This window comes from Anguilla anguilla, chromosome 19 (assembly GCF_013347855.1).
Source record: "Anguilla anguilla isolate fAngAng1 chromosome 19, fAngAng1.pri, whole genome shotgun sequence".
NCBI lineage: Eukaryota > Metazoa > Chordata > Actinopteri > Anguilliformes > Anguillidae > Anguilla > Anguilla anguilla.
In genome coordinates, this window is record NC_049219.1 from 10,761,071 (window position 1) to 10,774,347 (window position 13,277).

A 13,277-nucleotide genomic window follows, 5' to 3' on the forward strand; every position below is an offset into this window, starting at 1 on the left:
ACTGTTCCGGTGGAAGTTATGCATAAGTCTTCAGAGGGTTGGTAAGAAGATGCTAATTTAAGTGACTGAATATAGCCCACAAGAGTGTAAACCCTTGTTAAAGCACATATTTATAACGGAATCTGCATGTGAGAAAGAGCAATACAAATTTACAGAACAGTGCAATAATGTACATGGATTATTGTAGTTTTAAACGGGATAATATCGATTGTCACGATTGTGTTGTGTGTTAATGTGTCAGAAATTCCCACATCTTGTTGTTAGAATTATGCAGCACCACCGCTGGCTCTTTTCAGTTTAAAAGTTGATATATATATTTTTTTTTTTTACCAATAAGAGTAACGGTAAACGTTTTTTCGGCAGCCTTCCCCCTGTAGCAGAGGGATAGCTAGCTCTTTGTCATTCCTTGACAAAAGTCTAGACCGTTTACCTTAGGTGGCCTTTAAATTTAGTAATGTCTTTTTATAAAGCCATTTCTCGTTTCATAGACAAGGTCTAATGCACAGAAGAACTAATGCTAACATATAGAGATTACTCAAACGGGGGAATAAGCCAGTGTCTTAAAATATCTCTTTAATCCATTTTGCCGCGTTTCAGCACCCTCGCTCCAATTTCCCATGCGGTGCTTCGGGAGGCACACATCTGCAGAGGACTGCAGAAGAAAGGCGGGGGAGGGAAAAGGCGCGTCTCGGAATTCCCGCCACGTGCCCTCAAATCCTCCCATCCTATGCTAATAACTGTTTCCCAGTTGGTCTGGAAAGAAGCTACGGTATCTAGAGTCGCTGTTTGATTGGTCTGAATCGCAATGCCTATGCAAATCGTGTTCTATTTCGCTAATGAAACGCAATGCAAAGCCCTCAGACAAGAAATCCTTGCGCGTCTAGTACTATGTTAAAGTAGTGCGCGTAATTTTATTGACATATTAACATACTAATATTATATAAAAACGTATCTACCATTCATGTGGATTTAAAACGCCTAATCCTCGATAATCCTTGTCGACCGTATATGCATTTTCAGTAAAGTTCTGGTAAAGGTTATACCTAGTTGGCAAGGCGGAGGAATATATCCACCCCTCCACGCGTCAAAATATTGCCGTTAAGTAGGGGCGACCTCACGAGCGAAAGCCCAGACAACCGAGAACGGGGTTGCGCATGTATCTACCATACTGTAAACTGATTGTTAGTTTAGCTTCTGCTTTATTTTAATGTTAATTTGCAAACGTCCTGTTTTTTAAATCAGGATTATTTTGGACAGAATTTGTTTGTGCAGTTCCTATACTTGGTACTGGGAAATCTTTTTACGGATTTTTTTTTCTTTTTGGACCTGGATCTACAGTAACTATATCAACGTTCGTGCCAGACTTGCGGTGGATTTAGCGCACTGGATTGACCCAATCAGCTTGCTAGCAGGCAGCGAGCTCATTTATCTGAACCCTTTTCCTTTCCCCGGATTTGGATCATAAACTACCGATCATTGGACTTTTCGTTGTTTTGAATACGTCTTAATATGCTGTTCGGCTCATTTTCCCATATTTACAGCCCGACGACTATGGATCACTTGCCGGTGAAAATACAGCTTCAGCCAGGTATGGAGGGTTTTCCATAAAAGTTAACAAGACATTACACTTAGCGAACTACTGACCGACTGTACGATGTACAGTGTAACGCTAAACAGTATGCAGCTGCATTTAATCTCACCCAATAGATCGAATGAGCAACTGAATTCCCCTAATTTGCGATGCATCTTTGCATGGACCGCCGAAGATCAGTGTGCCAGTGCATGGTCTTATTCCGTGACTTGACCTTAAAAACCTGAAGCCATTTTGATGCTTGCTAGCCAGGGGTCTTGATTAAAACTGTGTTATGTATCTTGTTCTAATCTTGCGGGGTTTTTTTTATTTACAGTAAAAGTGGAGAAGGAGCCATTTGACAAGGTTTATCAGTTTGGATCCGTATTGGGCAGTGGTGGATTTGGAATTGTGTACGCCGGTAGTCGCATTTCGGACGGGTTGCCGGTAAGGGACCCCTCTCTTTATTTCGAATACAGTGATGATCTGAGCACGTGGCGCTATGCCACAAAAAAATGCATTTTGAATAGCTGGACATTTTCATCTATTTATTTTATTCTGTTTCTTTCAGGTCGCCATTAAACATGTGGCCAAGGAGAGGGTGAACGAGTGGGGCACGATTGTAAGTAAAGAGACGAATTTACCATTTTACGCCGTTTTTATGTAACGTTAATGTAACCTAGCTACAGATACCATTTTAAGTGCATTTGTTAGTTAGCGTGTCCGATTCGATCATATGTGGCTAATGAACGCAATATGGGTTTTCCCCCTAGAATGGCGCTATGGTTCCTTTGGAGATCCTGTTGATGAAGAAAGTGGGTTCCACGTTTCGAGGCGTGATAAAGCTCCTGGATTGGTACGAGAGGCCAGACGGCTGGCTCCTCGTCATGGAGAGGCCCGAGCTGGTCAAGGATTTGTTTGACTTCATCACCGAGAAGGGCGCGTTGGACGAAGAGACGGCGCGGGGGTTCTTCCGACAGGTCCTGGAAGCCGTCCGGCACTGCTACAGCTGCGGAGTGGTCCACAGAGATATCAAGGACGAAAACCTCCTAGTGGACCTACGCAGCGGAGACCTCAAGCTCATTGACTTTGGTTCGGGGGCGATTCTCAAGGACACCGTGTATACAGATTTCGACGGTACGCGCACTGCTGGATTTTCGTTTCATTGCGTAAATCATATACCGAGAAATCGCAGATTATACAGCGAGTGCAGTAGAAACAGGGAAATTGGCGAATGCTTGGCGTTAGTTAAAATGCATTAAAATCCTGTGCTTTTCTTCCAAGTTTTTTTAAACTAGACACCTGGCTATTAGCAACTGCAAACGTTGCACTATTTTTAGGACAGTATCGAAGTGCATTGGTAGTGATGGATAAGGATGGTTAAGTTTGAATCGCCAAATATGGTCGCTCAGCGATATGGATGTTCTGCTCCTCTGAGGTATCCCCAGAACTGTGATGCAGCAACATCTTCGCGATGACCTTAAATGTTGTTCCGTATAATTTAACCCTTCCGTTGCGAACGTTTGTACGGAATACAAAATGTGCTAGTACTTTACGTGCCCTATGGGCTTATGTTGGGGGAAAATAGCCGAATGGGTTCAGTATGAAAATACGTGTTTTACTGGGTTAGATAGTAAAACGTTGTTCGCAAGTGTGTTTTTAGATTGTCATATGAGTCTCGCATATATGCAAATCATGCTACGCAAGCACCTTCCCCCCGCATCCATTTTAGTACTGTGGAAATACTCAGCTGACACTTCACATCTGTTTGTTGTGAAACCTGAGCACGCAGTCCACGTGATGCGCACGTCACAGATTCGTGTTTTTGTTTGGTATCCAAGATACTCGTGCCCTTGGAGAAGGGGCGGGGCTGGGGGGGGGGTGTCACGCAGCTTTTATTTCCCTCTGGCTGGGGGAAGAGACTGGGCTTTGTTTAAACAGAGGAGCGGGTTTAAAGGTTATTCTCATATAAGGACTGAAAGTGAGTTTTCAGTCTGGCGCCCTAAAATAGCCGTTGAAACTCAGCAGCGAAGTACGTTTTGCCCTCCGAGTTCTTCCTGGACTTTATTTTTGGTTCGCTGGTTGTTTTTCATAATCGGCTGACCAGGGTTATGTCGGGGGGGGGGGGGGGGGATGCGGGAGTCTGGTCTGATCCTGGGCCAAAAACGGCTCTGTTACAAAAATGTCCAACAACAAAAGAGTGCGAAACCTCATCAGGCTTCAGAGAACGAGGTTTTCCGCGCTTAAAAGCATTGTGTAGGGGACTATGGCGGTAATGCAGCGCTGTAACACCGTAGCATCACGACTAATGTCTGTTTGTTCGTTTTTCCCCCTCCTTTCCACATTTGATCTTGCGTGCAGGCACGAGAGTGTACAGTCCTCCGGAGTGGATCCGCTACCATAGATACCACGGGCGCTCGGCAACAGTGTGGTCGCTCGGCGTGCTGCTGTTCGACATGGTCTGCGGGGACATCCCCTTCGAGCAGGACGAGGAGATCCTGCGCGGGAGCCTCTGCTTCCGGGGGAGCGTCTCTGCAGGTGCGCATCCCCAAAAAAAGTGGGGCCGCCCCCCCTCCCCCCCACCCCCCCTCCCCCCCTGGCCGCCGTGTTCTGCGACGTAGCGTTGTGGACGTAGCATAACCCCCGCTCTCTCTCTCTCTCTGCCCCCCCCCCCCCGCCTCCCCCTCAGAGTGCCAGAAGCTGATCAAGTGGTGCCTGTCCCAGCGGCCTTCGGACCGGCCCACGCTGGAGCAGGTCTTCGACCACCCGTGGATGCACTCGAGCGCCACCGCCAAGACGGACGACCGCGACGCCATCCGGCTGCGCGCCATCGACGCCGGCGCGTCCAGCACCAGCTCCAGCAAGGAGAGCCTCTGAGACCCCCCTGGCCCTGTCGGGCTGGTGGGCGGGGCTCACGGTCCTCACGTTCACACTGGGCTGCTAGGACATTCACCTTCCTGTCACATGTACCCTCCCCCCTCTATTTTTCAGTTTTTTGAAACAGAATGTCCCCCCCCCCCCCTCTCAAATAAGTCCTTTTATTGTTTTTGTACTTTCGTTTCCTCATGGGGAACAGTAGTGTTTGGGTGGTCTTAGCCAGCATTTGTTCATTTTGTATTTAATTTTTGTTTTTTAATTTGTTACACAGATGGTCTAAGAGTCTAGAGACCCTTCCATCCAGACATGCTGGCTGCTCTTATAGAGCGCGGACAACTTTTATTTGCGTTTGTAATTTTGTCCGGTTTTCGTTTTGAGTGCCTTTTTGAAAGCTGCTTTTGTGGGATTTTGTCTCTTTTTTTTTTTTTGCCAGTTATTAGCGTTTGTAATTTGCACACTATGGAGCGGGGGAGGGGTCTCTCCCCTCCATATGCAAATTTACAAGCCCGAAGTGGGATTATTGGAGGGGAGGGGGCAGGGCAGGGTCATACAGTTTGTGGAGTACTTGAAACACACCCTCACTGCCTCTTATTTTGCTGCTCACTCACTTCAGTCTGAACTGGCTTTTCAAATGGGACCCTTTATTTATTTAATTTTAATGTTGTACGTGTATACCTTTTTGTACTTTATCTGAATGTGTACTGAAGACGGCCCTGCCCCTGTATCTTAATGTAGGGGTGTTTGTGCCCCAGGAGTCCCGCGCTTTTATTTTGCTTTTTTCCTCCCCTTTCCCCCATTTTATTCTTCTCACGATGTGTCTCTTGTCCAGGCTTCTCCTGGCTTGGGCTGTGAAAATGCACGATCAATGCAATATTCATAGACTCAGTTATGTTTAGTTTATTTTGTTTTTTTTAATACAAATATTGTATAATATATTTCTGCTCATTCCCCTCCCCCCCCCCAGTATATTTATTTGTATTATGTAGACATTCCACACTTTTGTGGTTATTTATTTATTTATTTTTTGTCTCTGCTCAAACGAGAAAAGAAATTCCCAAGATCACTCCTCTTTTATATGGCCTTTTGGTTGCATTCCTGAAAGGGGGGAACCATTTAATTTGACCTGTTAACTTTGAAAATGTACAAAAGCTGTTGTTTTGTATGAAAGTTCAGGTTTACATTGATTGTTTAAAAAAAAAAAAAAAAAAAAAAAACAGTTAAGAGTTTGAAAACTGCAAGTTTCGTTATCCTTTGCAGAGTCTGGGATAGTTGCATCTAAAAAAAAAAAATCAAGCAATGTTGTTTGGATAAACGGTTAAGTTACTGAACCAGTACGATCTCCTTTTGTTGAATTCCGGAGAGCGAGATTTAATTTGGGAAGAACTTTACCTGTTACTGATGCATTGTGGCCCAATGTTGGAGATGTCTTTTTTCAGTTTAGTAGTGTGAATTACAATTATGGAGATCCTATTTTTATACAGAAATTTCAATTAAATCATTTTGTTCATAATGTCTGGTGTCCAGTCTGATTGTACTATGGGCGTTCAATGACGTAACCACAAGCAGCTGCTTTCATATAAGGTCAACAGGACTGGCCTTTCACATTTTAGAGAAAGGATCACACACTCGACTTTGACTGGGTGCTCTATTTAAATGCCCAAATAATTGTATGGTAAGGCTAATTTTCCAGATCTTTTCTTCCTTGCTTACAGATAGAACATGAAAGGAGACTTACTACATTTAGTGACCTTTATGATAATCACTGATCCATCATTGGAACTATGTTTGACAAAAAGGAAATAACAACGGTTGTGTTTTCTGAACCACAACAGAATAAATTGGGGGCAGGGTGATCCTTCATGAAGAACAATTGAGTATTATTTCCGTAAAACAAAAGATGACAGTGAACGTTCTGTCCAACTCTTGGTTTCTTTCCAGCTAAGGTTAGGAAAACCCCGCTTTGAGAAATACACAACAAAAAAAATGGTGCTAGCATCTGTTTAATTGGATGAAAAGAACTTAATCATATTAAGTTCAGTAGGACAAAAGGAAAATAATTTGAGCTCGAGGGCTTAGTAATATGATCCATTAGATCTCACCGGCCTCCATTTTACTCAAACAGGGCATTACTCGTCTTTACTGTTTGGGCATGTGCCACAGCTTTGTGATTTTGATAGTAACCAATGACTTAAGAACAGGAATGCCTCACGAGCAGTTTAAATCTGGTGGGGTAGTGCTGCCCCCTATGGACTGACATGAAACACTTCCACGTCTGCCGCTTGAGCTATATTAAAGGGGGCCCTTGGCCGTTCTTTGAAAAACGCAGAAAATCTACGTCATAATCGCAATCAAGCGGTGCTCCAGAAGGAACCCACGGGGGGGGGGGGGGGGGCGTTGAGTGAGGTGCCCGAAACACACACGGAGACCCGTTGCGCTTGCAGGGCCGATTTTGACGTTTTCCTCTCAGCTATTTTTTTAGGTCTCCCATATCAGTGAATTTTGGGCGTGATGACACCCTCCACAACCAGTAATCTCCCTGTTGGGAGGACCACGTATTCCAGAGCATCTGCCCGGTAGTCTTGGCGATATCTTAAATTGGCATATGTCCCTTGTCTCGGCTTTGCCACGGTGCTGAATAAGAATTGGAATAATGTTCCAAGTGGGTCGTCCCTGGGTTGGCGTGACCCTAAACTAGCGCTCCTCTCTAACTTCCTCAAAACCCTTCAACTACACCGTCACTGGACGCCTACATGAAAGAGCAAATTTTGACATTTTAACTCCTGCAAAACGCAGGAGTTCCTTGCGTTCCTTGCAAAAGAAAGAAATTCAAACGTGATCTCGGATTTCACTGATTCCCCCTCGGCTAAGTAGCTGGGTCATCTTCTGTGAATTGTCAGCTGTTTCTTCCGAGTGCCGTGGGGGAATGGGGCATTGTCTTTGCGCCTGGGGGGGCTTTTGACATGTAAATAGCGTACTTAGCTCAATCAAGAGGCCTTCTGTCAATGGGAAGGGGGAACACCCCCTGGTCCTCACCTCAGGGGTGCCCATGAATTCTAAAGCGCTTCATTTTTTCCAATTTTGTCTCATTTACTGGGGCTGTTTCTGATCAATGGCAAGGTTCATCTGTAAACGAAACGCCCATACTCTCAGCTGAGTAACTTACACAGCCGAGCAATGGATTCATCAGTGGTAATTTACCTTCATTTTGTACATGGGAGCAAGATTGCCTAGATTTTGATACATTCCACATTATGAAGCTATTGCCACCCTCGTTTAGTCTGACTGAAGTTGAACCAACAATTGATGCAATGCACAATACAATACAATAATACAATAGTGCACAGTGCCAATAGAAGTCGCATCACAGTAAACACCCAAATGACTTAATACGCAGCAATAGAGTTTCACAGTGCTGTCCCCTTTTATCACACAGGAGATCAGGGTCCTTTTTACAAGCTTGACCCGTCTAGCGTGATAAAGCTAAACAATAGATCCAATTGAATTCCCCATTAAAACATAATCAATACAGGTACAGTGCGGGTCAGTACTCAAGTGGAGTTGATGAAGACAGAATGGTTACGCTGCAATGTATAGACGGTGAATGTGCGGGACAGGGAGAGTTCCTCTCAGTGTGCGATTTCGCATTACAGTTGGGCAGCGGTGGGAAGTCCAGTGGCCATCACGTCCCTGCCTCTTGATCTGTGATCGTTTGTGTGACCTGTGCGCAGATCTCTCACACAAAAAAAGATCTCTTTTTTTTCCTTCAGTTTAGTAGTGTGAATTGCAATTATGGAGATCCTATTTTTATTCGGGAATTTCAATGAAACCATTTTGTACGTGATGCCTGGTGTCCAGTCTGATTGTACTATAGGCGTTAAATCTGCCTGCTTTCAGATGAGGTCAGCAGCTCTTGCCTCTCACATTTTAGAGAAAGGATCACGTACTCAACTTTGACTGGGTGCTCTATTTAAATGTCCAAATAATTGCGTGGTAAGGCTGATTTTTTCTTCCTTGCTTACAGCTAGAACATGAAAGGAAACTTACTACATTGACCTTTATAAAAAATCACTGATCCATCGCTGAAGCTCAGTCTGACAAAAAGCAAATAACAACAGTCGTGTTTTCTGAACCAGAACAGAATAAATTGGGGGTTATCCTTCATGAAGGATAATTCATTATTATTTCCGTAAAACAAAAGATGAAAGTGAACACACTTGCCTGCTCTTGGTTTCTTTCCATCTGAGGTCGGGAAAGCCCCGCTTTAGAGACTGCACCTCAAAAAATGGCGCTAGCATCTGTTTAATTGGATGAAAAGAACTTAATCATATTTAGTTCAGTGGAACAAAAGGAAAGTAATTTGAGCTCGAGGGCTTAGTAATATGATCCATTAGATCTCACCGTCCTCCATTTTACTCAAACAGGGTCTTAAGACTCTTCTTTACCACGCTTGGCCTAGCCTTGGAGTGGCTGGTATAAAACAGAGAATGGATTGATTGATTGATTTGGCCTTGAATTCGAACTGGACTGGCTTGTAGATTGGGTCGATCGTTTCTGAAATTTTATGAAATAAACTCAGATTTGGAAATATTTATTGAATTGAACTGGAGTTGGCTTGGATTTGAATGGATTGAGAAATTGGATTGGATTTGAATAAATAAATTGGTATTTGGATGGGATTCGGTAATTGTATTTTGAAATTTTAGAGCAGATGAAAAGAAAGTCAAAGGGTCAGAAAGTAAAAGTCCTGCCATGTGTTTCTTCCACCCATGATCTCAGCCCAGCTGATTTCACTAATTACTAATCATCTACCTCCTGGCTGAAGAACTGTACTAATGAGCAAATCCAGGCGATTGGAGCAAAACACTGGGGAGGACTTTCTGCTTTCCGGACCTGGATTTTCCACCTCCGCAGGGGAGCCCAGTCCTCCTCGGTCGGGTGACACCTGTCTCTGCAGGGCTGCGCAGAGAGTCCTGTCGGTGACGCGGGGCTGACGGGGCCAGGCAGAAAGGCCCCGCAGGCTGGAGGGGGGCGCGAACCGACGTCCTGACTGACGTGACGGAGGAGACCAGATGGGGGGATCGGGGGCGTGTGTCAGACGGGCGCAGATGGGGCGGTGGGCGAAGCGCGGCCGACGCTCGGTTGGAAAGGGAGAGAGAGAGAGAGAGAGAGAGAGAGCAAAGCAGTCTTGTGCCTTACCCCCAAACCCCACCCCCACCCCACCAAATTCACACCAGCAATGATGCAGCCAAGTACTTCTACTACTCACCCTAATGTGCACCATTTATACAAGCATTTATGCGTTTCTGTTTGTTAGACTGACAGACCGCAATCTTAGCTTATAGGGTCTGCGCGTGTCGTGTGTTTGAGGGCGCATACGTCTATTTGGACGGATTTCGATGCTGATTGACTGTATTAAGCCGGCCACAGTGTCCCAACGCTAATATTTTCCAGTGCAAATATCAGTCCCCACACATCGTATGACATGATTACTAATTGATGAGAGTGGCAGAGTGGCACTCTGGTGGACGGGTGACTGAACCATTACCGAGTTCGCTGGAATCGTTCTCTCGAAGGGTTGAGCAAGGAGGGCAATATCTGTTTCTGGATTTCAGACCTGGTAGCCCACTTCATTAGCCCAATTATTCCATGGTATGAACACCAGCTGAATGAATGAATGTTCTTGAGCCTGTACGCCTGTATTGTAATTGTGGTGCAATCCACAAATGAATCGGTGTTGGTGTACATGACTAATTAGTTGATTGAGACAGGATCATTGGCAACAAAATCTTGGAAACACACTGGCCCGCCAGGACTGGATCTGCCCATCAATGCTTTGGCGTTAATGCGGATAGCACCGTGTCGTTTAGAGCGTTATCATGAAGATCAGCTTCAAAAGCTTCCTCAGTAGTTCAAAAGACAACCCAACTCTGAGATCGATCTAAGTGCTGGTGCCGTCGTACTGAAATGCAATCAGCACAAGAGACCTGCTTCTGCAAAGAAGGGTGAGTGAAAATAAACCCGGTCCCTCTGACACATCGCCTCGTCTCACACAGAGGCTCCGTGAAAGTACAGCACGTTCCACGAGAATGCCTTGTGCAGACACCGCGCGCGCGTACGGTACGTCTGGTACCACGCAGTCTGCACTTTCTCGTCTGGTAATGAGCGATGCTAATAATAAATACAATCCAGTGCACCTCGCAGCATTCACAGTATGAATATTCTTTTGTGCCATATAATGCACCGTTTGAAATGCGATTTAGATTACTTCCTCCACGAAATTACACGTTAGCCTATATAGAAGACCAAGTAGCTGTACGATTTCTGAAAGTCTGTACCGTGCAGACACTACATGCTTATAATTGCATTTCACTTTCAATATCATTATGAACTCGTCATATACGAAAAAAGAGAATAAAGCTTATTATCAACACCAGACGAGAAGAAAACCTTATATATTGGAGAGTACAATATGCAGAGGATAAAGCCGTTCAGTCGTGGGGTTATGATTAGGAAGACAAGTTTGAATGATACCTTCCAGTTACACACATCCAAATACAGTATCATAACTGTGTGTGCGCGCGTGTGAGTGTGCGCGTGCGTGCGCGTGTGCGTGTGTGAGCCTGTTGTGAATCAAATATCAGATACAAACACTGAATCTAATACATAAAAAAGAATAAAATGTCCAGCATTTAGGTTTTTGGGTGCCTTGAAGCTATGGAATGTGGGACCAAATGTTATGAGGTAAGAGTTGGATTAACACTGGGCATTTTACTGTGTGTGCTTATTTTACTGCGTTTGAAGAAGCTTACACCGTTTTTTTCTTTTAACTGGCTAGAAGCCTATGAGAATGACAGGAAATGAATATGCAGTAGCAGTGTTCCTGCAACAGCTTCAGGAGATGCTGAGGATTTGATCTTTAGGGAAGGAGGCACAATCAGTCGCACGCGCAAGTTGTATTGCAGTCTTACCACTGGCCAGAGGCAGATCAGTCCGAAATATTGTACCAGGGTGAGAGCAGCCAGTTTAATTGGAAACAGTGGCAGCCCAGTGCCCAATTAAGCGGCTTCATGACGGTGTTTCCATTTCCTAACATAGGCTTGCTTGCACTGGTTCCTAGCTTGCAATTTTCAATGTGTGTGCGTGTGTGTGTGTGTGCGTGTGTGTGTGTGTCGTGAGTAGCGGGTGGGGGGGGGGGGGGGGGTCGTAGGGGTGAAGGTCAGAGCACAGAACTGACCTCAGGCTTTGCTAAGGTGGGGGTAGAAATGGGGGAAGGGGGTGCTTTCTACGGACGCAGGCTTCCTCTCGACGGAGGTCGTCCTCTTCCTCGCCAGCGGAGCGCCTCGTTGCCTTCTCGTCACCAGGGAGGAAACGGCGGTCATGTGATCCCAGGAAATCTGTGACACCACACCCCTACCCCCACCCCCACCCCCCACAAAGTGGAAATGAGCGTGTTGCTGCCAGGGGTAATGCGTGCTGATTGGTGGAAACCATTTTATCCCAGAGGCAACATCCTCCAACCCCCCCCGCCCCCCCATTCATTCACATTCCTGACCCCATTCACAACCGAGCTCTGCGATTTTCTGCACCATTCAGGGAAAGGGGGCTGCAGTCATTTCATCAGCAGCGATGTCACTGTCCTGCCAATGATTGCCATGAGCTCCATGAATGTCATGTTGTTATCTGCCTAATTTATCTGGGTGTGTGTTGCGCATGAATGACCCGGTTTTTGGACCCGGTTTAGCTTCTGCCAACTTGAATCAAGCAGCTATGTGCTGGTGTTGTGGTTAGCTGTTGCTGCAGTATGCTACATGACTTTACCCTTTTTCTCTTTACTTGCTCAGGTACATAATGTACAGGTACATGCATCTTATTTTCTTGTAAACTGGCTCTTTTCTGTAATAAATAAACACATAAACATAATAGATAAGCACATAAATAAACTATATTAGATCTGACCACTGTTCTTAAGAGGGCGAAAAAATAGCACAAACTTATTTGTAAGTGAAAGTTCAGGAAATGTGATGATTGAAAGCTGGTCTGTATAGGCTACCTTGCTGTTTCTGGGTGGATATGAATGGCTTTATAAGTACCATTTACACTTAGCCTATAAAGATGAACTCCCTCCATTCTCCCGTTTTCACACTGGAAGGTCCGTCCTTGCAAGAGTGAAAAGCCGTCCTTGGCGGTACCGAATTTAATCTTGGACAGGATGTTCTTCAAGTGCAAACGATTGGACAGCAGCGTGTGGCAATAAACGGCCATTGTTCTGAGTCCGGCTCTCACAGAGGATGGTCAGCTTGCTGTAATCCTCCTGTGACCCTGTGAGAATGTCATGTGCCTGCCGAGTCATGTGACCACAGACTGCCCCCCCTAGGCCTTTCATTGGCTGTGGGCATTGGGTTAATTTAACAAGCCACTGTGCACTTCTTCAGTTCCAATATTCGATTTTGAAAATGTATGTATGTATGTACAGTATGTATGTATGCATATATGTATGCATATACCGTGTGTATTCATGTATGTTTTAATTCTTTCTTAAGGCTTTTTTTAAACTAGTATTTTCTGGGGTCCTTTCACATTCTTAACACATGTCCTCTATTGTCCAATCAGAGGAACCGCAATGGAGTGTTCTTCATTGCAGATTGACCAATCAGAGGAATTTAACAAACCCGACCCAATAGAATAAAGCCCTCCACCTCTATGAGGAGAGAGAGGATGAAATCCTCTTTTTCATTTCGATATAAATATTGTAGTAAAATATTGTTTTATTTAAAAGTAATTATTTCAAAATTTTCTCAGCCTTTGCTAAACTGGGCATGTTTTGGCACTG

The 13,277-nt window shown here is 44.9% G+C and overlaps 1 protein-coding gene across 1 annotated transcript; it reads left to right on the forward strand.

The window, feature by feature from the left end:
- The first annotated feature begins 1,057 nt into the window (after window positions 1-1,057).
- Window positions 1,058-5,957, forward strand: LOC118218674 (serine/threonine-protein kinase pim-3-like). The gene is made up of 6 exons (XM_035401254.1): window positions 1,058-1,588; window positions 1,908-2,017; window positions 2,142-2,192; window positions 2,344-2,707; window positions 3,932-4,108; window positions 4,260-5,957. The coding sequence occupies exons 1-6, from the start codon at window positions 1,510-1,512 to the stop codon at window positions 4,445-4,447; spliced, it is 969 nt and encodes a 322-aa protein (XP_035257145.1). The 5' UTR covers window positions 1,058-1,509; the 3' UTR covers window positions 4,448-5,957.
- The last annotated feature ends 7,320 nt before the right edge of the window (window positions 5,958-13,277 follow it).